Here is a 27,455-nt window from a genome sequence, read left to right on the forward strand (position 1 = left end):
CAGTGGCCTCCATCATCCGTAAATGGAAGAAGTTTGGAACCACCAGGACTCTTCCTAGAGCTGGCCGGCCATCTAAATTGAGCGATCGGGGGAGAAGGGCCTTGGTCAGGGAGGTGACCAAGAACCCGATGGTCACTCTGTCAGAGCTCCAGCGTTCCTCCGTGGAGAGAGGAGAACCTTGCAGAAGGACAACCATCTCTGCAGCAATCCACCAATCAGGCCTGTATGGCAGAGTGGCCAGGCGAAAGCCACTCCTTAGTAAAAGGCACAAGGCAGCCCATCTGGAATTTGCCAAAAGGCACCTGAAGGACTCTCAGACCATGAGAAACAAAATTCTCTGGTCTGATGAGACAAAGATTGAACTCTTTGGTGTGAATGCCAGGCGTCATGTTTGGAGGAAACCAGGCACTGCTCATCACGAGGCCAATACCATCCCTACAGTCAAGCATGGTGGTGGCAGCATCATGCTATGGGGATGTTTTTCAGCAGCAGGAACTGCCAGACTAGTCAGGATAGAGGGAAAGATGAATGCAGCAATGTACAGAGACATCCTGGATGAAAACCTACTCCATAGCGCTCTTGACCTCAGACTGGGGCGACGGTTCATTTTTCAGCAGGACAACGATCCGAAGCACACAGCCAAGATCTCAAAGGAGTGGCTTCAGGACCACTCTGTGAATGTCCTGGAGTGGCCCAGCCAGAGCCCAGACTTGAATCCGATTGAACATCTCTGGAGAGATCTGAAAATGGCTGTGCACAGACGTCTCCCATCCAACCTGATGGAGCTTCAGAGGTACTGCAAAGAAGAATGGGCAAAACTGCCTAAAGAGAGGTGTGCCAAGCTTGTGGCATCATATTCAAAAAGACTTGAGGCTGTAGTTGCTGCCAAGGGTGGTTCTACAAAGTATTAAGCAAAGGCTGTGAATACTCATGTAAATATGATTTCTTTGTTTTTTAATTTTAATAAATTTTCAGAACTCTCAAGAAAACTTTTTTCACATGGTCATAATGGGGTATTTTGTGTAGAATTTTGAGGAAAGAGATTAATTTAATACAATTTGGAATAAGGCTGTAACCTAACAAAATGTGGAAAAAGTGAAGCGCTGTGAATACTTTCCGGATGCACTGTATATATATATATATATATATATATATATATATATATATATATATATATATATTATATTATATAGCATTATTATTAACTATTAATATCAGAGTACAGTACAGTTGCATGGCAATATGTATGACCTGCTCTGAGAACTGACACTCTAGTCTTACACTGTTGTCCTCCTCAGTAGTGAGGGATAGAGCAGAATGGACCAGAGCACAGGACTTCGTGTCTGTCAATCACACAGATGTGCCAGATGTGTGTGTGTGTGATAGATCAATGATTATGATCTAGCCTATTAAAGCCAAGTCTTGGTAGTGAATCCCAAAGCTCCCACTGCAAACCCAGCCCCCTAGTTATGCAGTCAGTGTCCGCACAGAGAATGCAAACAGAGACTGCGGTGGGGAACCGGGGCTCTTTGATAATGTCATGAAACATTATTGTGACATTGGGTTCCTGCGGGACCTAAGCCCCTTTTAAACTTTGTAGACCGATAGTACAGCACAGTTTTATTGCTATATGAAGGGCCAAAAGCCATTTATGGAGGTGTTCTTCATTTTTAAAGGCTGATTTCACTAGTGTGTGTTTATGTAGTCTATATAGAGCAAGCTGGTTTAAGCTTCTTTGACTGATAGTCCTGCAGCTCTACTTTACTGCTGTATGAATGAATCAGATGAGGCAAAAATATCTTAGGTCTAAATAAAATATCTTAGGTGTGCAGCTGTGGTTGTGTAGGGTGTGTGTGTGTGTGTGTTTGTGTCTCCCTACGGGCGTGTGTTTTGACTGTTGGCTGAGGGCAGGATTGGCTGGGTTTGGCTCAGACTCACTGGACTGTGCGAGATCTCAGCAGACACAAGCAGAGCACGAAGAGACATGATGAATGGCTCACAGAGACCCCTCTCTTTTTTCTCTCTGTCTCTCTCTCCTATCTTTCAGTATGCAGTCTTTTCTCCCTCATCCTATAGCTTCTCCCTCATCCTATATCTTTCTCTCAACCTCTTTTCTACATCTTTCTCCTCTCTCTCTCTCTCTCTCTCTCTCTCTGTGTCTTCTCAGTCCCTGTAGATAAGGACTGCTAAAAGAAAAGGACTCTTTCGAACAGATACTCATGAACCTGTTGGCACCATGCCTAATGCCAGGCATGGGCTAAAGGGGTATAACCCCCCAGTGGAACTGTGTTCTCTGGAATGATGATGGTGCTCCATCCACTGCTTTTGGGAAGAGTTGGGGCTGAGGTGGGGTGGTAATCCTACATCCTGACCTCACTAACGCTCTTGTCACTGAAAACTGCATGCAAGCAAATTCTCACAGCAATGCTTCAAAATATGGTAGAAAAGGCTTTTACAGTTACTCGAATGAAAACAGAATCATATATTTATTCATTTTAATAACCTTGAATTTAGAAGAAACGATAAATGAGGTGTCCCAATACTTTTGTCCATATAGTGTATCTCTCTCACTCTTTTATATATGTGTATATAATGTTTGTGTGTCTCCTTCTGTTCTCTCTCTCTCTCTCTCTCTCTCTCTCTCTCTCTCTCTCACACTCTCTCCCTCTGTTTTTCTCTCCTCTCTTTCCTCTCCTCTTTTCATTCATTTTCCATAGACCTTTGCACTGCTTCCCCCTGCTGGGCCGGATGCCGAATGGGGGGGGGGGGGGGGGGGGGGGTGTCTAGGGGGGTAGTAAGGAGGGGCTGCCTTGGCACCACTTACTCTAATGTGAATTTCTGATACACAAAGATACACAAACACGCACACACAGCCTCAGGCTATCAGATTTATCAGATATTAATCAGCGCTGTATTCTCTGTTGGAGGGCTTGAATTATTAGCAGTAAGGGCTGTGAGTGGGAATTGGAAGTGAAGGCATTTCATATGATTACACAGCGCAGAGAGCATTACTGCAGGTGTGTTTGTGTATGTTTGTGTTATGTGTGTGTGTGTGTGTGCGTGTAAGTGTGTCTGTACAGCAGCTCAGAGCACGCTCAGAGGCAGCTCTGTGTGCATGCATGCTTGTAACATGTCTGGATTTAATGTATGTCTGTGTGCGCTTATCTTAGCATGTGCATTATGCGTTTAGGATCACTGGACATTGACTGATGCGGTTTACAGACCGCCACATTAACAGGGCCTTTATACATTCCATGAAGCAGCGAGCTTTGATGTGTTAATTCTATGGGAAATTTATGGAATGGCAAAATCCCTAGAGTGCACTGCTTAATTTAGCCCAACCAACCACAGATTGGTTTACAAAAATCGAGGGAATTTGACAGCGTGTTATCATTGTCATGGTAAAGTCCATCACAGTAAGCTCCTCTGAAGCGTACTATGAATGTCTCCGGCACTGAAAGAATATTAATCAACTGAATGTGGCACTGCTGTTTTGCTGACACACTGTATTTGGTGCATTCATCAAACCTCTAAAAAATGAAATGTCATGGTACACTATGGGTCCAGTGTATTAAAGGTGTGTCGCAATTGCAAACTAATTGGTAATACTAACGTGTTTTTGAGTATACTCAAAAATCCTTGATGCGTACTTGAGTACGGTTCCGATGGCCGCTGTTGTCCTACAAAGCAATGCGAGACAGAAAGGGAGAAGCTACTCGTGTCTGGGGGAAAAACTGATAAAAGGCGGGCAACGATGCAAGTGCAGCGGTGACAGCAGCAGGAGTATGTTGGCATAGCAACGCTTCATTACTTCCTGTTAGTCCGAAACAGATTAATACGTTCATATTTGTGTACTAACCTTCCAAACCACACACTGTTAAGATTAGTATATACACAATATGTCCAAATGTTTGTGGACGCCCCTTCTAATGAATGCATTCAGCTACTTTAAGTTGTACTCATTGCTGACACACAGCCTGTCTAGTCCCTGTAGAGAAGTATTGCCAATAGAATAGGATCTCTGGAGCAAACATAAACTTACTGGCACCATTCCAGATTTCTGGTGCGGTTATTAAAAAAAACAGCGTTGAATGATGGGATGAAGTAGGGTGGTGATCATCCAACAACCTAACACTGAATGCAATCAAATCCTCAAAGCAGTGGTCCAAAAGATTTCGCTGGACAGTAGGAGCATTTAGCCCACTTATTATGTACTAACTGCTGTAATACTAAACTTCTCATGTTCAGTTTGGCCTCAAGCTTTTCAATAGCTTAGTTTTTTCACAGCCCCTGTGCCTCAAGAGTGTGCAGTTAGGTAGGTGGGGTTCCACATCAAGTTTACATGCCTGCATCTGCCCATACATCTGGCCCTGTATGTCCAAGCCTTTAGAGACACCTGCTCTTCCAACATGCCTTCTGAAAGCAAGGGTATTAATGGGGAGTGTGTTCCACCTTTCATACAGTTACAGCATCTGCTCTTATAGGAAAGCTTTATACCAGATGTTGGAATATTTCATAGCCAAAAAGTAGTGGATGGAGCTCGATCACTCCAAAATACACAGTTCTGCTGCTTCATAGCACTAAGTTAGGGAGCTTTATACACTTAGAGGTATGGTGACCAGTGTGTCCCATTCTATTGGCAATACTCTTCTAATGATATTATACAAACCATGCCCTTCAACCTCGTAACACCCCAAGGCTTAGTACACACAGTAAGGTGTATTACTCAGTAACTACAGGGACTTTAGTTAAAGTAGAAGAAGGGTGTCTGGATACTTTTGGACACAAAGTACATGTCATGTTTTTCTAAAAATGACTTCAGGAACCACAATGCCTTTTCACTATGTTACCCACCTGTACATCCTATCAGTCATCTCATGGCATTACATGGTATCACTGGTTGCCTTTGCATTGAATTGTCTGGCACAAATGCTTTACCATGTGGGAATTTAGGCTAGGAAAGAGCAAGGGTGAGTAGACATGGCTCCCAAATGGCGTAACGGCAGGGTTGCCAGATTAAGCATAGGTTAATCCACTAATTAGGGGAGCAAGAGGGAGCTTTTGCTCTCCCTGTTGCCAAATTCTGATTGTGACCATAAGGATCCGTTTTACAGGGACATCTGCTCATCTTGGAGTCAAGTGGCCCTCAGAGGCTGCGGGTGCCTCTCTCGAGCAGCCAGATTAACATATCTAACATCAGTCCGGACTGATTGGAACAAGCAGCAGTGTGGCAGGCTTGAATTAAAGCCTGGTTCGGTGCTGTCCTTCTAGAGCCTCAATAACACTGCAGAGGTGTGAGAGCATGCGTCGTTTTTCGCCTGCCAATTTGGTCTAATGAACTGCCGGTTGTGCACCTACATTGTGCATCCTGTTTCAACAATGCCGGCAGCTAGTTGAATGCAATGAGAAAAGCTGTGCTCTGCCCTACCTCCAGTCTCTTTTAGGTGGTGAGAATGACATCTAAAACTGGCTGTTGTGTTAGAAAGGACAGCAGGCTAATGAGAGTATTAGCATATAGATATCAACATGCTAGCTTGCGGCATCCCCGCCACAGCCGTGAGCACGCAGTGCTGCAGTGGCTCTGGTTCTCCACTTACATCACACTTCACCTTCTCCTTATGTACATTAAGCTCTGTGATGGAAGTGTATTCTCTTGTTCCGCAGGATATTCAATTCTGCAGGCCATCATGGAGAAAGCAGGACAGAATGGCTGGCAGGTCAGTGCCATCTGTGTGGAGAACTTTAACGATGCCAGCTATCGACAGCTCCTGGAGGACCTGGACCGCAGGCAGGAGAAAACGTTTGTGATAGACCTGGAACCAGAGAGACTCACCAACATGCTGGAGCAGGTACATCTAAGATGGTATAGTCTTCACTGAGATAGTTGGTACAGCCTGTAGTGTTTTAGGCGGTAAACATGAGTAGTAGCATGTTCCATGTGTTTTCCTACTCCAGATTTTCCTACTACCTCTGTGTCATTTGCATCATAGTGAGACGCCAATGAGCTTGAGCTAAGGGCTTAAGACTTAAGAAAAAACAATTAGGGATCTAAACAATTAGGGATCATACACTACACTCCTTCAACCTGTTGCTGAACCAAAACGTACACACTCCAACACACGTTCCTCGTGTTACCTACGAGACACAAATTCAGTCAAAAAAAGAAATGTGAAAAACACCTTTGGGTGAGGATCTTTGGCGGTGTAACAGTCAGCATGGTCTGCATAGACTGTTGTGGGAATTGAAGATGAGTAGCACATCACATAATGGAGGTCGCCCGACGTACAAGGCAGATGCAGGCTTTGAAATTTTCATTCCACCTTAAATGGTGCTGCAGTATCAGACATGTACCAGCACTAGAACATAGCTGCTGCATCATTTAAAGTGGAATGTAAAATAAAATAAGAAATTGGCTAAAACTGCCTTAAAAATTGCACATTTCATGCCCGTTCAGATTAAGTCACTGGCCAGTGTACACTACTAGATTACGCTCAGAGTCTAATTGACAACCATGATATGAATACTGAATAAACAACTGGTCTGAAACATGACTGGGGGGCCAAAAATCTGAGTCTGCGCCCCACACACACCGCTTGATTCTCTCTCCAACTGTCGACTCCAACTGACGAAATATATGCAGACTAGCGCCAACCAGCACTGCAGACTCAACCAGAGTACTTCGACAGGGTTCGACAGTGTTTTAAAGAACAAGACAAGATACATTCGAAAGCCCTGCTTAATCAAAATTGCCTGGAAAGGTTAACATGATATCCAGCCCCGCCCTGGATTGGTATCGGTGGTACTGAAAGACAGTTGGCAATCGGTATTGGCTCCAAAAACTGATCGATCCATCTCTATCACCCTCTAAAATTGTAGTGTTTAACGTAGCTAGCTAGTAGAGGATAGCATTTCACAACATTCTGAATAAATACGATATGGTGGTGTATTGATTTGGGATGATGAAGCATCAGAAATAAGGAATAGCTAAAAAGGTACCCACAATATATTAATGTTTACATTTTCATTTTTTACAGCATTCCATATTAAATGAATTCTAGATAGACCACATGATGAAGGTACAATATTTTCAACAAAGCTGTAATTCATGTAGTGTCCTGATCTACCATATTAGCCACAAGTTAATAAGATACAGTGTAATACAGCATGATCCAATGCAGTGTAATCTGATACATCCCTACAAGCTAGCTAATTTGGGCCTAATTGACTAATTGTCCTGCTAATGCCTGTGCTGTTATGAGTGAATGGCTAGACTTCTCCTTCTCTGTCTAGCGAGTAAAAAAGCACATTTTATATCATATTGAAAACCATTTGATTTCAGTAATTACTGTTATTGTATCATTGCGGAGGCCTAGGTATATCTGTCAGCCTTAACACAAAATGTCAAAACCTATAAAATGAAAGGGGGAAAACAGCAGGAACAATACAGTGTAAAATTACTGGAGTCTGCCGGAGCGTCATTTGCTGTTTGTCCCACAAGATTGCCGCGTTTGGAATAATTTCCCTTGCTGTCAAATGTTTCTGAGATATGAGGGACGGTATTTACTTAATATCCCTGCAGTGACAGAACATTATAGGCTGAGGCAGAGTCTTTGATTACTGATAATTAAAAACAGCAGAAGTCAGCCCACCCCCCCAACCCCTCCAGGTTGGAGGCACAGCTATTTCGTTCTGAACGTTGACAACTGTGTTTGTGCTGCGGATTTTGCTCATCGCCATGTGTCTGGCTTACCTCTGCAGATTGTGAGCGTCGGCAAGCATGTCAAAGGCTACCATTACATCATGGCAAATTTGGTGAGTAAAATTACTGTCCCTTATCGCCCTATTCTCCTTGTCAGCTTTGCCTCCTTTCATCTCCATATTAACTCTCCCACTCTCTCTCTTTCTCTCTTTCCTTCTGGTTTTCTTTCTGCCTGTCTCCTGACTCTATTCCTATCCTCTGACTGTCTTTTTGCCTACATACTCCTCCCTGTTTCCCCTCCCTCCTTCTGTGGCTTTCTTAATCCGCTCCCATTTCTATGTGAGATACGTCATTTGTGGAGTCTAATTCATATTCCGGGCTGCAGAGCCTGTGACAGTGTTTTAAAGCAGAGAACAGGCTGTGTGCCTGTGCACAGGATTGGCTCACTAGGGCAAGCTGGGGAATGTGTGTGTTTGCAGAATCACTCTTATCACAGCCCAGCTTTAATAATTCCTTGCTCGTTCTTTCTCTCTCTTGTTCTCTCTCTGTCTCTCTCTCTCTCTCTCTCTCTCTCTCTCTCTCTCTCTCTCTCTCTCTCTCTCGTTTTCTCTCTCTCTCTCCCACTGTCTTGTGCTCCAACAGGGCTTTAAGGACATCAATCTAGAGCGTTTCATGCACGGCGGGGCGAATGTGACGGGTTTTCAGCTAGTGGACTTCGGCAATCCCATGGTGATTAAGCTCCTGCAGCGCTGGAACAAGCTGGACCAGCGCGAGTACCCTGGCTCCGACAGCCCGCCCAAGGTAAACTCTCACCGACCACATCCAGATACACACAGTCTCAATGTTGGGCCTCAGACATGCCAGTTCCTGCTGAACAATCTGATTCTTTGCTATTTCAATTTGGGGGTACACCAATCCAAAGTTCCTCTCCTGCTGCAGATTGTGATATCTGAACTGGGCGTCCTGATACAGAGCGTTGGTCCGATACTGGTACTCTGTTAAGGAGCTTCGTTTTGTGGTAATGGAGTGTATAAACATACAGTAGATGTTAGCATACCCTAGAGTTGGTGGTCGTACACCAACATTCATTTTAGCATCATGTCTTTTTTCTGATCTGGACGGGTTATGAAATTAAACAGTTGCCGTTTTAGCTCTTACATTATTTGTCATGGCATATTGTAGCCTCCCATAGATTATCTGCCAGCTTCAGAGTGATGGTAAGTGGTGAATTTTAGGGTTGGGGGGGGTAGTTTTAGGGAAAATGAGAAGGAGAAAGAGAATCCATGATCTTTTTCATGGATGGTAGGGCTTAGAAAATCCTAATGAACAGGCTCTTTCCTAGTAAAAAAATAAAAAGAGGTGCAGAGTACAGTCACTGGGAAGCCACAATGTACAGACATTGCCATCCTAGGAAATGGCAGTGGGCTATAGAAACATCAAAACCCGTGACGCAGAGTCGATTCAGTAACAGGCTGTAGAAAACGCCCATGCTGCATGGTTTAGTGACTGGGGCAGCCAGTGATTGTGAATGAGGTTGGGTGGTGATCATTCAACATCCTGACCTTACTGTCGCTCACTGTATCAAACTGTATCAAATCCTCACAGCAATTCTCCAAAATCTAGTAAAAAGCCTTGCCTGGACAGTAGACGCTCGATTTTGGAAGAAACTATGAATTAGCAGGTGTCCCAATATTTCTGTCCATACATATCTGCAGATGTACATATACATTTGCTTAATCACAGCCAAACTGAGACTTTCAGATCCCAGTAACAGCTTAAACAAGAGTTTGAAAAGCATAAACACAGGTGCTAGTGTTGTGAACACCCCATCACCCGAAGCCCCGGATGCTAAGTGCTGTGCTATATGTGCTATGCTATGTATTACAGATCCGCTCTATATGCTATGATGGGCTTATTTTAACCTCCACATTTTCCTATCAGCGATCCCATGTCTAACCTTGCTGAAGTGTAGCCGTGGAAGACGCTGCTGAATTTCTATCCTTTTTCACTACGACTGCATGTCCCCATGGGGGCTGACGAGGATGACACTGTGAAGAGGGCTGTGGGACTGATGTGGTAAAGGAAATCCCTTTGGCATGGCCTGAGGGGATGCTGCTTTACTGGGCGGCTGCTGCTCACTACACACCACTGGCTGGGGCTGGGACCTGTGCCCTGGAGAGGTGAACAGCATTAAGGGTTTAGAGAGAGGCAGGTGGTCAGCAGGGTATGTGTGTTTTACAGGGTGGCCGTACATACAGATGCATACAAATGGCAAATGCACTCTCAGTCATAAAGGCACACAAACGTTTGGAATCACTGAACCCAAGAAGGATTAAAATACAAATGAAATTATTCTTATATGACAGTTATATTTTCCTAGCGTTTGTAAGATAATAATTCCAGATCAATCAAGAATGTTGAGAATGAAGTTATAATAAAATGAACATTGCTGATTGTCTCATATTAGAAAGGTAATGATCAAATCTCAAGGCAGTTAAGATATTACTTTAAATATATAATCATAGTACATCATCACTGTCAGCATAAAATCTTGTATCTCCTTTTTATATTAAGTTTTTTGACATGTCCTTTACTGTCCTTTTTACTATGACAGTGCTTTGTGATAAATTAACTGACTCAAAATACCTTGAAATTAAGTTTGATTCTTTTTTATTAAGTCTTCTTAATTAAATCTTTGAAAATAGGTTTAGTTTAATAAGGTTTAGTTTTCAATAGTAATAATCTGATTTATTATTTATTAATGTTTTGCTGTTCTTCAAAAATCTTGCTATATTGGATTAGGCATCATTTAAATTGTAGTTTTTTTGTATGTTGTGTATTCTTTCTAGAGATTTCTTGTACCTGGTGCATAAAAAAAAAAAAAGATTCTAACATACCTTCCTGTCTCAAGTTATAATGTTTCAAGCTGTGGGTCTAGGACAAAATAAAAGATTTAGAAGTGATAATTTTGTTTAGAAAATCTACTATATATACTATCATCGCTGTCAACCAAAAACCCTGTATTTTTATTTTTGCTGCTTTCACATTAACATAAGTTTAATTTGGAAGTTGTTCTTAATAATGTGTAAAAATGCCATAATACCATGAACCAATAGAAATGCTCCAGAATTACTGCTTTTTACATCAACTTCAGTTGAAAGTTAAGTGTTTTCCTTCTCTTATAAAGTGTTCATTTAGGAAGTACAAGATTTTGCCTGACAGCATTGATATATCAAAGATAACGATCTGTGAATTTCTATATCTGCACATCTATTCAACATTAAAACTTGGTATAAATTCAATATAATACAGAATTTACTAATCAATGTCAGGTGGTGCAACCACACATTAACAAAACTATTGTATGTTAAAGTAATTAAGTAATTAAATGCGTCTTTATATTTGGAAATCCTAATAGACCTTTTATCCTTTAATACATTTTCCAAATAAATACTTTTTTGCACGATTTTCCACCTGACCTCAAACAAAATCATGCAAAACTATTTTTTAGAATTGTAAATGAATAAATTACTAATTTTCATAATCTGCATATATGGTTGAATGGTCATAACTCAAGACATTCGTAAACTTTGGGAAGCATAAATGGCTAAAATGACTTTTATGCTGATGTATTAGAGTAGAGGAGGTAGTAATGTTAAAAGGAAGTAACTGGGCTTCCTTACATTACTGGTTAGTTTTGTTTTACAGTGTATTTTCTGAGAGTATCACTCTCTCTCTCTCTCCACCCATCCCACACGTTTCATCCTCTCTTTGCTCAGAGACAACTCTCAGTCATTTGCGCCACTGAAAACACACTCGGAGCTCTCTTAGCTGTTAATTAAAGCCCTTTTGCTGCCACGACTATTCTCTGAGTCCCTAAAGTGAGCGCTATCCTCTTCATCCTGTGAATCCTCTGCAGATTCGCCGGGCTTGGTCCCCTTGTTTAAGAGCTTTAGACAAATTTGCCCTCCATCCACCCAGCTGAGGGCCAGGGGGTAGCAAAGGGCATTAGTGGGGCTGATTGAGCTGCAGAGGTACTGCTCTTTAACCCCCCACCCGGTGCGAATAGTGAGCAACCACTGGCACACTGAAGGCCCTAATGAATCTGAGAGAATGATGTAATATCCTCCCTCTGGCCTGGGGGAGATAATGAACTCCCTGCCATTTTTGATAATTAATACATGACTGTAATGCTGTGCAAGTCGCTCTATATGTGTGTGTCTTTCTTTCTTTCTGTCTCTCTCACACACGCAGTCTCCCTCGCCTCCCCTGCTGATGTGATGTTTTTTGCCTTGAGGTCTCTCCATGGGTTTTGTATTTTTGTTTGTAAAGGAACAAAGAATCAAAACTCCTGTAACTCCAATCCTTCAGTGGAATTCCAAACACCTTTTTCTCAGAGCTGCGAGAAAACTAGACACTTTGAAGTGTCAGCCTTTAAAAACAGATAAGACAGGCTGAACAGTACGCAAAGGTGTTCAGAAAAAAGTGGGAAATGGTGAAAACATAGTTTAACCCTTTAAATCCACAGCTGGACGATAACGAACGCCTTGTATATTCAGATGTTAGATCAGTTAGGACCAATAACGAAAACAAGCCAAATAATTATTTTCTGTAAAAAAGGGCATTGTACAAAATCAGAGATCACCCTTTATTTAGCTCATTTCCACTCTAAACAAAATTATTCAATTTTTTTTAGTGTCTAGAAAAAATAATATTTTACAGATGTTACACACTGTACAAATAGCTCATCAGCTTGACCTAAAAAATATGCTTTCTGGTAACAAGCAGTTTAACTGGGTCTGTTAATTGCTGGGAGATGTTTCCACACCTCCAAAGTTCAGTCTTAAAAACACTATTCCAAGCACCATCCCATCTCAAGTAATCCCTAACGCATTCAATGATGTTGAGGTCTAGATTCCATTGTTCTGAGAAAGAATGAAAAGATGTTACTTGTGGATTTTTTGTAGATCTGTGATTTAAGATAACTAATGTCAACAAGTCAATTAGCAAACATAAAGCAATACATCCATCTGATTATAATTCATTTTGCGAATCAATGTAAAGAATTAATAAATCTTCAAACGGTTTGGTGTCTCTCATAAATGTACATACCTAACAGGTAATCTTACAGCAATCAGATCTGATTTTGAGGAAACTCCTACTTGAAGGGTCCATCTCTGTATCATTTTTGAACCCCAGTCTCAGAAACTCAGTTTAACTTTCCCCTTCATTTGACAAGTGGATTTTTTAATAACGAATCTCCTAAAGAAATATTTCCTGAGTAATGTATTGATTTGCGCTAAACACAATTGTGGCTTAAAATCTGGTCTGTACCAAGAGCAGTTCCAGCTTCGAGTATGGCTCAACTTGACCCACCATCTTTAAAAATGCACGGAAGACAAGCATCCAGATTTTTTTCTGTTCTGGCACCAAAGTGGTAGAACAAACTTCCCCTGAGTGTCCGAACGGCAGAGTCGCTTGCTGTCTTCAAATGCAGCCTGAGAGGACCTAAATCAGCACTTATCTTGCACCAAGTTTTGACATTCAGGCAAATTATAGTACAGTATAGTATGTATGCGTTGTCAAGTCAAGTCAAGTCAAGTAGGTTTTATTGTCATTTGAACTACATACAGAGTAACACAGTGAAACGAAACAGCGTTCCTCCAGGACCATGGTGCAACATAGACACAGTGCATATAGAACACAAGTGCAACACAACACAAGTGCGGACAGACAACACAACACAGTACAGACAGAGAATAATAAATAATTGGGGGTAGTGTGCAAATTATGCAGTGTGTAATTATTATTGATTCCAGTGAGGTAGTAATGTTATTAGTGCAAAAATGCTTCCCATTTTATCTGGGGTAAATGGTTGGAGAGAGAGAGAGAGAGAGAGAGAGAGAGAGAGAGAGAGTGTGTGTGTGTGTGTGTGCATGTAACAGAAAAGACATCAGTTCAGAAGTTGAGTTGAGAAGTCTGATGGCTTGGGGGAAGAAGCTATTGCAGAGTCTGGTCGTGTTGGACCGGATGCTGCGGTACCTTCTTCCTGATGGCAGGAGGGAGAACAGTCTGTGTGAAGGGTATCTAGGTATCTATGCTGATGTTTGTATTTGACAGCATTTGGCTTGAGGTATCCTGATTATGGATCCTAGCCTACACAAACTAGCTACGGATATTTTCTGAGTAAAGAGCAGAGCACTTTTGTAGAGTTCTAGTCAAGACCACTAGAGCAGAGTCTGAGTAAAGACCAAGACTTTTAGTAGGCAAATCTGAGTCAAGCCCCAGATCAGATTAGGATTTTCTATTTTCCTCATATAAAAATAAAAAAAATAGAGAGAAATAAATTAGTTTGTAATTCACTGTGCATTCATAATACATTTAATATATTAATACTTGATATTCCATCATATAACAGGCAGATGCTGAAGTTCTGTTACCTCACCTAACTTTGGTAGCCTGGTCTGTTTTGACCTCGAACACAGTGCGCTTCAGAAAGGGTAGTAAACTCATAGCGACTGTGAGAAATGGGTGTCAGCTGGCACCTGCCATTTATCAGCACTGTCAGTGCAATGCTTTCCTGCTTTGTTGTATATCTGCTATGTTATGCTAAGTGATGCTTAACGGCATTGTCCGCTAGCCGGGTGCAATAGCTTTAATGGAGGGAGCAGAGATTTAGGCTGTTCAGCATGTTGATTAGAACACCCTTAAACATGCCTATAAGCCTATTCAATAACGCTAGAAAATTAACATTGTAATTAATGTTGCCTCACCCCGAGATCGAGGAAAAAAAAACTATTCTAAACGGTGTTGATGAGGCCGAGGCACTCGAGACCAAGACCAGACTACAGCAGTACACTTTTGTAAGTTGATCTGGATAAGAGCATCTGCTAAATGCTGTAACTGTGAGTGTACTGTATGAAAGCGCACAGACAACTTGGCTCACACATGGCATCAAATCAGTTCTCGCATGTTTTTGTGAAAAAAAAAGGATTTTGGAGAGCAGACAGACCCTTTGTTTTCTCCTGGTGAAAGATCTTGTAATTCCTGACCTCTGACTCTGTGGTGTAATTTGCAAAAGATTACCGATTACAAGACAACAAGTTATGTAGTATGAAGAGTACAACCATCTGAGGACTCTGGAAATCACATAGTGTGTACATGACACTTTTACTAGAAGTTAAACAAATGATGGGCGGTCTCTGACTCTTCCCCAGTACACAATGTATAAAAAGTTGGGGACGAGATTACGTCTGTATTTGTTTGTGTGTAAAGGAAAAAAAGGTGAACTGCCCCTGACTCAAAGCAGTGACAGCACAGTGTAGCCAGTGTAGAACAGACTAGCGTCACCACACACGTCACACACACTGGAAATAGCACAAAAAAGACAAACAGCAGAAGAACAACAGGAGCATTAAATGTGAAACCTTTAAAAAACAGGACTATTCATGCACACGTCCTGGACTGTCACGCTGGCCCCATTTCCGGCCAGGCGAGACGTACTGGCCATGTGTGTGTGTCTTTCTGTGTGCCGTCTCCAGTGATTCATTCTGTATCCTTTTATCACAGCATGGGAAAGAGCATGGCCGCTTATTGGCACAATCAGGCCCCCCTCCCCCACCGTCTGAACAGGCAATGTGTGTGTGTGTATGTGTGTGTGCGCAGCGATTTCACATGCTCTGCCCACTCCTGATATGTGCAATGACAAGCTTGTGCGAGTCGCCTAGCTCCGACTTTTCAACGCGCCACTGCTCAGTTCTCTCTCTCCCTCTCCCTCGCTCCCTCTCTTTCTGTGTATGTATGACTGTGTCTCTCTCGCCCTCTCTCACTCTCTCATTCACACATTTGCACATGACGCACTAGCTAAGCCCATTTTAGTGCTGGAGACGTGACGTGTTATTTGTGTAATGCAGCTGTGCTCCTCAGCTGAAAACGCTTTCATATCCGCTGGATCGCCTTCAGAACTCTGCAGGATTTGGCTGCCTAGCGTGATCCGAATCGCAACTATTTTGACTGCACAAACATGCGTCCCCTCATTTAGCCAACACATGACATTTAGCCAGGCTTGGCAACATATGGGGGTCATGAGAGGGCAGTGCCCCCTCAGTCGGAATATTGCGCCCCCTCGTTTTTGCATTCCTGTCAAAAACCAAAGGCATAGACTTCTTAGCTAAGCAGTGCCTTAGAATAACCACTTTTGGTTCCTTAAGTAATCTCGCTTGTGATAGAAATATAATAGTACTATGAACTTTGAAGAACCTTTAGAAGGTCTAAAGAACCTTCACCTGATATACAGACCACACTCAACTTGTGGAAGTGGTTCTTCCATTTAATGCACCTTCATTTTTAAGAGTGTTACAGAAACCAGACATACTGTGGCTCATATACACTAAATTGACAAAAGTATTGTGACATCTGCTCATTCATCATTTCTTCTGAAATCAAGGATATTAAAAAAAGAATTTATCCTGTTTTTGGACATTTTGGAGCATTGCTGTGAGGATTTGATTGCGTTCAGCAACAAGAGTGTCAGTGAGGTCAGAATTTTTGATGATCACCACCCCACTTCATTCCAAAAGTATTTGATGGAGCACCATCTATCATTCCAGCGAGCACAGTTCCACAGCTCCACTGTACCACAGCTTAATGCTGGGGGGCTTTCCACCCCTCTAACCCATGCCTGACATTAGGCATGGTGCCCATCTGTGTCAGCAATGGGTGCAACTCGGTTGAATGGATTCATTTGAAAAGGTGTCCAAACATATTTGGTCAAATATTGTAGATGTAGGAACATTGGCTACATTCACATTACTGTTGATCTTTTTAAAACAGATCTGAGCCACTTTCATACGTAGTCCTACATATTAGATACACCTGATTTATTGTCACCTTAATAAGAACAGGAATCTATTGTCCACTCTGATTGCATTATCATTAATTGTTAACACGTAGCAATGGCTGACTCGATATTAGTACCAGCAGTATCTGCAAAACAACGCATCTGATGTCTTTTTACATTTGTCTACTCTAAGAACGAGCAGCTGCTATTCAGGGCAAATTATCTTCATGAGGATGGCATATGCTAGTTAACTAGTCAGTTAATTAGTTAGAACGCTTGATGTTTGACGCTGTTCGGGATGCACATGGTTGACTCAGGTTACATTGCAGATGTGGATATGTGCGTTCAAGTTGTTTCAGAGCAGAGGTGTGTTGGAGCAGTACTGATTGAAGGTATACCATGGAATAAAAATTGATGGTTATCATACCTTGTACAGTTGCTTAATACTGGTATTAAAGGGGGAAGAAATGCAACTGAATTCAAAATGCAAAAAAATCCCACCAATGTCTTAATCAGTCAATTAATAAAGAAATAATCAGCAGATTCATCCAAAATGAAAATAATAATTAGCTAGAAACTTGAGCTTCACCTCTCGTGCAGATATATTTATTCATTTTGAAAAGGGAGACATTTTACAGTTTTAACCAAAGTAAATATTTGGTTTAACAAAAAAACAAAAAAAAACTTTTAATTCAACAACAACATGCAGAATTTTGAAATACTGTATACTGTGATACCATGTGATAACTGATATATTTTTCGAGACGGTTTTCACACCGTGAGTATCTTATACCGCTGCAGTCCTACTTTGTTCACACTAATAACAGATACGGGTCACTAAATTCAATTTGGTTCCATTTAATTCAGCTTTATTGTCATTACTTAAAATGTTTATAATCATATACTCATGCAGTGTTGTACAGTACGACAAAGTCTAAATCTCCAGTGCAGAAATGACCCACATCGAATATGAATCCCCAGGGCAGAAAGATGGTATCAGAACAGAAAATGTGAATTAAGCCTGACAGCGTGCTTCTGCTCTCTGTGTGGTTTATTTTCTGTTTACATATGGAAGGCTTGTCATCATTTTACTACCTTTATTAAATGTTTCATTAGAGCCATTATAACTTAACATTTACTGTTTACTTTATGTGAGATACTTACATAGCAAATGTATCAGTGTTACATCATGTTAATGTTAACACTATCAGTGTTGATTTAACACTGGCAAATTTGCTGTGTGGGCTTTATTTGTTTTTATTGAGTGGAAAAAACATAATTTTGTTTTCATATTAATTATGAATTATTGGTATGCTGTGGTTTAGTTCATGTGTTTAATAAGAAATAAACGTGCATAGATTTCAAATACTTAACTTTATTGCACTGCATTAAGGGTCTTTAATAATCTTTAATAAGGTCAGTTGAAACCTGTATCTCCAGTTGTTCAATATGTGAATCGGTTGTATCCCTTTGCTAATTAGTCCTGTCTCACATTTAACAGATGTTTTTAGTCTTTTTTTAATGCACTCTGTTTATTCCATATATTCCAGGAATGAGATGATATTCATACATGGATGTGTACTTTGTCAGTGGAATAGCACAGTGAAAGCACAAAGTACAAAGGGTGTGGAGGAGGGGGGGGTAAAAAGAAAAGCTGTTTGAGCGAACACTGTATTGGATGCTTGATATTTATATGACCTTTACCTGACCTTCTCTCTCCACAGTACACCTCCGCTTTGACATACGACGGTGTGATGGTGATGGCGGAAGCCTTCAGGAATCTGCGCAGGCAGAAGGTGGACATCTCCCGCCGGGGCAACGCTGGAGACTGCTTGGCCAACCCCGCGGCCCCCTGGAACCAGGGAATAGACATGGAGCGGACCCTTAAGCAGGTTAGAAAACATCTGGTGAGGCGGGGTTCAAGGTTGCAGCCAAAACATAGTATGGTAATTAGGTTACTACAAGTTGTATATTGCTGGTGACATATAAATGCTCAATATGCTGAATAGTTTTTTTAATAATAAAATATCATTGTATTAATTATGGAGAATAAAAACCTGAGAATTCTTAGTCGCCTAAAAACAATATTTAAAAATATATTTATCTGCGCAGTACCTGGTTTGACAAATCTGTCCTTCATTAAGTTAATTAAAGTCAGCTGCTGTTGCTTGTTCTGACCAAATCTATACCCTTATTTATACCTTTATACCTGGTTTGTGGTGAAAACTGACATTTCAATATACAGTTAGTGCATATTTGCTAAAGTGGGTGTACAATCTTACTTTTAAATACATTAATGTATATGTTGTATATGCAAAAACAAATTCAGTGCAACATTAAACTTTTTTCCTGAACCAATGACTTGCCATTTTTGAGAGATACAAAATTAATAATCACAGTAACATTAAAAACACATTGGTGATCCATTGATGTGAGATGATATAAGATTAATAATCCTGAAAGAGTCATTTCAGTATGACCGAAATCATTTACAGAGGAATGCAAAAGTTTGGGCACACATGGTCAAAATGGTCTGTTACTGTCACTGTAGTTAAGTAAGTAGAACTGATCTCCAAAAGGAACAGTCTTGCATTTTAAGCAAGATTAGTGTATTGTTTTTGTTTTGTAAAATGTGTACAAAACAAATTGTGGAAACAAGAGAAAGCAGCACCATGCAAATGTTTGGGTACCCCCAAGATATTTGAGCTCTCAGATAATCTTTACCAAGTTCTCAGACCTTAATTAGCTTGTTAGGGCTATAGCTTGTTCACAATCATTGTTAGGAAAAACTAGGTCATAGAAATTTCACATTTTTATTAATGCTATGTGCAAAGCTTTTGTCAAGTAGCCATTTTCTCAGTTCGTATGGTAATTAGGTAATGTACGGTAATGTCAGTTCACAGACAGAGGTCAAGTTGAGGTCTGGGAGACCAAGAAATCTTTCAGAGAGAACTGCTTACAAGCAGTTTTCTTGGTCTTCCAAGAAATTGCTGGAATGGCTGGATTGCTGGAAGGAAGATTTAACAGAACTGCGTAGTGGTGCACTATTCTACTGTGCAGCAACACCTGCACAAGCATGACCTTCATAGAAGAGCCATCAGAAGAAAACCTGTCCTGTGTCCACAGAATTCTGAATTTTGCAAATGAGCTTCTAAACAAGGCTAATGTTTGGAAACAAGTCATGGAGACTTACAAAGTTACAATAAAGTTAAAATACAAAGTAAGGATCTTTTTGGTCACATTGAGCAAATGTATGTTTGGAGTGAAAAGGTTGCAGAAGTTCATGAAAAGAACACTGTTTCAACACTGAACCAACTTTGACTTTGGGCTTGTGTTGAAGCCAGTAGGACAGGGAACATTTCACAGCTCAAAGGAAGAAATGATTCAATGGAAAATCAGCAAATTCTGGAAGTACACATCACACCATCTGTAAAAAAAGGATGTCTTCTACAGAAGGAGGCACAAGATTTTGCTATGTCCTTCACAGTCTCCCAACCTAAACATCAACAAAAATCTGTGGCTAGACCTTAAAAGCAGTGCATGCATTACATCTCCTAAATCTCACGGAAGTAGAAGCCTTTTGCTGGGAGAAAAAGGTTGAAAATCCTTTAATCAAGAATTGAAAGACTCTAGCTGGCTACAAAAAGCATTTACAAGCTGTGATACTTGGCAAAGGGGGTGTTACTAAGTACTGACCATGCAGGGTGCCCAAGTGTTTGCTCTGAGCACTTTTCCTTTTTTGTTATTTTGAAGCGTTAGAAGATGGAAATAAAGGAAAGCTTGGTTAGAATATTAATAAGAAAAATATTGTGTCTCTAACTTGGCTGTTTGTCTGTTTGTTGGAAATCAGGTCATCTTTTATTTGCTTAGCCATTCACAGTAACAGATATGTTAATCAGGGATGCCCAAACTTTTGCATGCCACCACACATTTGTTGTGAATACATAAATGATGAATGGAGAACGCAGATATTAAAAAGATAATTAAAAATAAATTCAAAACACAGGGACAAAGGGCATCACAGAGTGTTCATATAAAGAGTGTGTTAACTAAACAGAATATGGGAGCACACAATAAGGCAGCTGTGATTGGATAGAGGGCTCATTTGCTTATTGCAGTCTTCTATGCTATCAGTATTGCAAAGGCCAGTATTGTGCTAATGATGAACAAATGATATATTGTGCAGGAGAGTTGGGCTCAGCCTAGAGGCAGTGGAAAGAGCGTGAATAGGTCACGTAAGTGGGGATATGGAGTGCTAGTGGAGTGCAGCATCCTGAATAGGAGGGAAAGGGTCAAAGATAAACACCAAGATAAAGGCATGCTGGACAGGCTAGTGAATGCACAAAGCCCCAGCACAAAAACGAGTTGAAAATAAGAGAGAGACCCACAAGAGAGAGAGAAAGAGAGAAGATGGAGTAAAGCTCGGAAAATGAGTTAAGAGTGAGCAGGAGCAGTAGAGTAATGGGGTTGCGCGAGGCAGCAGTTGGATAAGCAGTAATTACATTGTTTATCGCCACAATCCAGGTCCGGCTCCAAGGATTAACAGGAAATGTCCAATTCGACCACTACGGGCGCAGAGTCAACTACACCATGGATGTGTTCGAGCTGAAAAACAACGGCCCTAGAAGAGTAAGATGACCATCTTGCCTTTACATAATCTGTATCACCACATATTCCATTTTCAAGTCATAAATTACTTCATGACTATCTTCATAAATATTCAAATTCATCGCTTTGCTCTTGCCACCCAACTAAACGTGACTGTACCAATAGAGAAAAAATACATGTGCATCTGCCCTGCGTTTGATTTTTGCCTTTGACTGTGCCAGAGTGGTGTCGCACTTTGCCTTTACTCTGTCTGCTTACATCTGCTGAGTGTTGTTCACAGTCTTATTCACATTCTTTTTTTTCTGTGCGTTTAATGCTCCATGGCTTGTTTGATGCAGCTGTTTCAGCAAGAGCAATACCGATGAGCTTCAGATTTGTTTTCATCTGCATTTTCATCTGGATTGCCTCCGATGCTGCTTCAGGGTTTCGCGTTGTGCCTGGCGGAGTAGAGAATATGGACCTTTTTGCCCACACTAAAACATTTTATGAAGACGTTAGCTTTTTTAGTGACTCATTAAAAGGCTTTAAAGAACGTAAAGTATAATTTATACAAAGTGAATACTAAAATGAGTAACTAACCTCCAACACACCAGCTTAAATGGCCTGTGTCCTCTCATAATAACGCAGGCTCTTTTCTTTGTGAGTAACAAGGCTATGGTGAATAATTAAGAGCTACTTTCCTTTACATACATTTGGAGGCTGTTGTTGCAGTGATTGGAAGGCCAGCTTCAAATGATCTTATGCAGTTTATTGCTTATGCAATCTCAGAAAACTAAGTCGAGGCCTGTGGTTGCAACATTCAAAAATGGTCTACAGTTTTATTTATGTGATGTAATTTTTTTCATTTATTCAGAAATTGGGGGGGGGGGTATACACCGTAAATGGTCAAATATTTACTTGGATATTCTTTTCCAGATTTGCTTCAAAACAGGTACACAGGTTCTTTGTCTTTGGTATACTGTGAAATTAAGGGGAAAACATAAATAAATATATATATATATATATATATATATATATATATATATATATATATATATATATATGGGGTGTTGAGATATAGATTTCTTTTTGATGTAATTTGGTAAAAAAAAGTTGGTATGTATTTAATAAAATATGTCTCTAAGGATCAGGATAAGGAGAAGTACATACTTTACAGATATTATTAAAACTAATTAATCCGGTCACCACCAGAGTATATACAAAAAAAATTAGGGCATTTATGGGTTAAGATCAGAGCTTAGTAAGTGCTGTAAAGGTTCCTGTCACACGTTTCCTCTAAAGTTGTGTAGAGACCCTGTGAGGTGCTTTATGGAGTGTGGCGGCTGCTGGCTGCTGTGGAGCAGTGTGCCTGGGGAAGAGTGATAGAGAGAGGCTGGCAGAGGGGGCGGGGAGCAGTGAAGGCTGCCTGCCTTTAGAGAGCATCAATCAGGCAGACTGAGAGGCTGCTGCAGCAGAGGCTAAGAGACTGCTGCAGGCTGAAAGGCTGGCCGGCTTAGATATTAAGAGACTGACAGCCTGTGAGGCTGAGAGACTGAGATACAGGGAGGCTGAAAGACTGAGAGACTGAAAGAGGCACTGAAAACTTGAGAGTGGGAGAGAGAATAGTGTGCTGAAAGATTAACATACGGATAGGCTGATGGGAGACTGAAAGGCTGAGAGTCTAAGAGGCTAAGAGTCTGAGTTACTGAATAGCTGAGGGTGTGAGAGACCTGCTTGGTAATTAAGAAGCTGGGAGACTGAAAGGCTAGAAGGCCGAGAGGCTTGGAGACTGAAAAAAAAACGAAAGAACAAGAGGCTGAGAAGAGACTGAAAGACCAAGAGACTGAGAGGCTAGAGACGGAAAGACTGAAATGTTCAGTGATTAAGAAACAGAAAGACTTGAGAGCCAGAGTGACTGAAAGGCTGTCACAAGTGCAGGCAGGGCTGAGAGGCTGGGAGACTTGCACGTTTTAACTAGCCTGGCTCCTCTCGCCCTGCTGCCTCCTGGACGGACAAGGAGCCACACCCGCCCCTTCAATTCTCAGTCATCCTCCACTCAGCATAATTTAATACACAGCAACATCTTTTCCACCCCAGCACTTGCTTGGACCCACTCCCCCTGAAGTGGCTTCACGCTTCTCACACTGCATCTCGATCACATGAGCATGCAGAGGAGTCGCGTTAACACACGCTTTGCATTACACACGCTGACATAGTCTCAGATACACACACATAGACACTATGTGGACACAGTGAGTTCACCACTATGAGTACACTTACCCATACAAATGCAAACACACACATTATATTCATACACATTCATAGCTTGTATGATGTCAATTTAAACATGTACATTTAAAAGCATTTTAATTAAAGAAGGTAATAAATGATATGAATAATAGTTTCTCATTATATGCATAGCTCTAATAATTCCACCAAAATACTTTTTTAGGACCCCTGTCAGTCACAGGCTCTTATATATTATATTATATATATTATATATATATTATAAATATTAAAATATTTCTAACACCCCCACCTCCATTCTGTGCCCCTACTGGGGGGAAGATAGATTAGATGAACTACTTGGTTCATAGCTGGTTGTTGCGTCCCACTGAAAGCTAAGCGTTTTACACTGAATCCCCCAATCCACAGGAGGGACTGCACCGATCTGGGACAAGCCTTTACACACTCCAAAGTTAGCATTTTTTGCAACCAAATTGGTTCTGCAGGATTTAAAATCAAGGATTCCAAACTTTGGGAAAGGAGTGTAGAACCCCCCCCACACACACACACACAGACTTCTTTCTAACTGCTTTCCTAACTATCTAACCGTGTATCCTGTCCTTAGATTGGCTATTGGAATGATGCTGATAAGTTGGTTCTGATCCAGGATCAAGCCTTGCTTCCAAACGAAACCTCCGGAATGGAGAACAGGACTGTGGTCGTGACGACTATCATGGTGAGTGTCTCAGAAGTTTTCTCGCTTTCTTAGATATTTGCAGTAATAGCACACAGGAACAGACATCAGGCTCCAAACTGACCAGAAAAAAAAACTGTTATGTTTGTCTCTCATCCAAATGCTTCCTCTTAATGAGGTGTTCCGCTCATTTGAATGAAATTTACATTGAAGATTTGGAAATGGTCTCCAGTGGCTGCCTCATGCCCAAACACATTTACACACACTTGCATTTTGATGAACGACGTGTCCATGGTGTCACAGATTGGGCTGCGAAGTTTATGTAAAGCATGATCCTGCTGTGTTGTTGCTCACCAAAATTACCTTTCTGTATGTGTGTGCGTGTGTGTGTGTGTGTGTGTGTGTGTGACCTGTCAGTCATATCAGTGTCCAGACAGATTACTAGTTTATGTCTGCATTTGCTGAATAACGTTTCTCAACAGTGCTTCTGCAGGAATGCGCCTGTGTGTATCATCTGCCTCTGTCATTATAGTGTGTGTCAGAAGGTCTCGTGGTTGCCCTCCGTGGTGCCAAGGACGCTGTGTTTTGGTTTGTTTTCCTCTGTTCTGTCTCCTGTAATTGTTGTGTTTTTGAAGCGTATTCATTTCATGGGGGATAAACAGACAGAGCACTGCATGAAATGGAACACGCTGTATCTGCAGCTGCACTGCACTGTGTTCTTATGTTGTTAAAGAAAGGTCATGTAACCAGTCAGTCAGTATTGAAGAGTAACATTAGTGCCTAAAAAAAAAGGTGTGGATGTTGATGGAGAAGGGATTGGATTGGAGAGTTACCCCTGAAGCCAATGCTCCTCTTTTCAGCCCCTGTTGAGGAACCCTCTTTTAAGAAACTGAGCAGCAGACGGACTCTGCCCAGCCGAAACGAAGCCACTTATTAAAGCACGGACAGACACAGACAGATTCTGAGCAGAAAAGCAATAACGTTGAGCCATGGACAGACACTTCCCCGGCTGAAATGAACTCTGCGATGAGAAACCGAGCCGTGGACAAACGCGCGCAAAGACAAAGCCAAGCCAAGCCCTCATTAAGCAGCTGAACTATGGATGGACTTTTTGAATCACCATAATGAGTCACGCATTAGGAAATGGTGCGCTGGGTGAAGCCACAGGAGTTTTCATTTAGAAGTAAACAAATGGGTTGAATGGAAATGTACTGTACATGGATAACAAGGCCTGGGCTCATAGTGTGCAGGGTGTAAGGGGGTTCATATTTAAAACACTGAACACTGCATGATTTTATTATTATTCATGTTTAAATACATCTGAGAGAGATACATATGCCTTGTTTCTACACTCACTGGACAGGTACATGTACCATATGGGATGCACTTTGCATGTTTACAGTACTGCACAAATTACCCAGTCAGTCAATGCAAAGATTTTATATGGGTTGTGGACCATTCTCAGAACAGGAGTTATGTATTATGTATTTATTAGACATCAGAAGTTCATATATTTTAAGAAATGCTGAACTAATGCACTAAAATATAGTTTCCTGTTGCACAAAACCTAAATCTCATTTTTTTCTTTTTGACATAATTGAAATCCTCCTGTTGCTTTTTACATTGTTTCAAAATTTCATGATGATTAGACGAATAGAAATGCTCCAAAATGACTTAAATAAATAAAATATATAAATAAAATCTTTTTGGAGACATTTGTACATTTTGGAGGGACAAGGTTTTTGTAAGACAGCATCACCGTACACGCATCATTACAGTATAACATTAGCACCAACTGCTTAATATTGACTAACCTCCCTTATGCCACCTGAAAAGATCTGACCATTTAATGCATGGACTCCACAAGATCTCTGAAGGCATCCTGTGGTATCTGGCATCAAAACATTAGCAGCAGATCCGATAAGTTCTGTACATTGTGAGGTGGGATATCAATGGACTACATTAGTGAGCCTTAGGCGCCATGACCCTGTCACTGGTTCACCAGTTGTCATTTCTTGGACTACTTTTGGTAGGTACTGACCACTGCATACTAGGAAAACCTAACCAGACATGCCTGATGTTTTGGAGTTGCTCTCACCCAGTTGTCTAGCCATCACAATTTGGCCTTTGTCAGAGTGGCTCAGATATAGTCCTCTGCTAAAATAAATTGGTACATCCAGTGTTTGTTTGATTGTTTTTACGTAAATCCCTAGTGCTGAGTATGGTCCCAGTAACCCAGGTGAGATCTGGTCAGCAGCAGCAGCCCTGTAGCGGTTAGTTTCCACTCACTAAAGTTTCCACTGACTAAATTTGCATTGCAACAAACAATAGTAGTAATCGTATACCTACAAAGTGCACCTCTGTGGTATAGAATATCTGATAACATGGCCAATGAGTGTCTGTATAACAAGGTAATTGTATCTAATAAAATGGAAACTCTGTGTACGTTCATTAGGAACCATTTAAGCTTCATTGACATCTTAGTATTCCAAGAGATCTTAGTATTCTCCAATGCTTTCTGCTTGATATTTCTCTCTGTGGCAGCTTTTAGGCTTAGTGCTTTTTGTGCGGTCTTTTCCTTAGCCGTAATTTTGCATGATTGAGGATCCTACGCTAAAGCATGTCTTAGGGCTGCAGATAACCCGCAGTGGTATCACAGTGTTCTGCAGATGATAAATTGTCTTGCCTTTTCTCATACCTGTAGATTAACACCACCCAAGAATAATACAGCATTGCTCTTGTACAAATGTATAGATGTGAGGCGAAAGCTGCATTCTCATACATCAAACAAATTCAAGATGAAGCGAATCCTCAGTTGGCATTCAATGAAGAGCTCTCGATTGGCTGAGGGTGAATGCTTGATTCGTCCTGCTGGGCTTTATGCCTTTCATGGTTCCAGGCTAGCCATATGGCTTAGAAAACATCTCTGAGAAGACAGGCGGGGTTTTGCAGGATCTTTATGGAAATGTGCTTTCCTCTCTTGGCAACGTAGCATTCTTTTTGTGTTATTGGATAAGTGTAGTAGATTTGTGCTTGTTATTACCTTGGAATTATAGTAATGTATAGTGCTGCCATTGTTTTTCCTTTAGTAGTTTTTTTTTCTTTCTCCCTGTTTGCTTTATTTTTATATTTACTGAAGATATTAACACCATCATTTCTGTGTTGTGATTAAATAAACAGTGAAAGTCATGTGTTTTTGAGTTAGTAGAATAGCACAGTGCTGCACAACCAGACCTTACAATAAAGTTTCTTTTCAGAAGTGTACTTTTGTGAAGTGTACGGTTTTAATGTTATATACTGTAATATTTCATTGTTAGATGTTGTATTTGCATTATACTGTTTACACACTTATATACAGACATACACTGACCAGCTTTGTACCCTGTACCCATATACAGTGGCCCACCTAC

At 41.0% G+C, this 27,455-nt stretch overlaps 1 protein-coding gene across 8 annotated transcripts in view; it reads left to right on the plus strand.

Annotated features, from left to right (window-relative positions):
- gria4b (glutamate receptor, ionotropic, AMPA 4b) overlaps positions 1 to 27,455 on the plus strand; it is a 129,335-nt gene that overhangs the window by 67,155 nt on the left and 34,725 nt on the right. For 7 of the 8 annotated variants that reach the window (XM_072661264.1, XM_072661265.1, XM_072661263.1 and 4 more), the window contains exons 4-9: positions 5,665 to 5,849; positions 7,759 to 7,812; positions 8,342 to 8,500; positions 18,263 to 18,430; positions 21,063 to 21,167; positions 23,977 to 24,087. In XM_072661264.1, coding sequence (XP_072517365.1) covers positions 5,665 to 5,849; positions 7,759 to 7,812; positions 8,342 to 8,500; positions 18,263 to 18,430; positions 21,063 to 21,167; positions 23,977 to 24,087 — 782 coding nt within the window. Of the gene's footprint in view, positions 1 to 5,664; positions 5,850 to 7,758; positions 7,813 to 8,341; positions 8,501 to 18,262; positions 18,431 to 21,062; positions 21,168 to 23,976; positions 24,088 to 24,905; positions 27,235 to 27,455 lie in introns of those variants that run through there. The other variant, XM_072661268.1, reaches the window with a different exon arrangement.

Source organism: Salminus brasiliensis, chromosome 18, assembly GCF_030463535.1.
Source record: "Salminus brasiliensis chromosome 18, fSalBra1.hap2, whole genome shotgun sequence".
Classification (NCBI taxonomy): domain Eukaryota; kingdom Metazoa; phylum Chordata; class Actinopteri; order Characiformes; family Bryconidae; genus Salminus; species Salminus brasiliensis.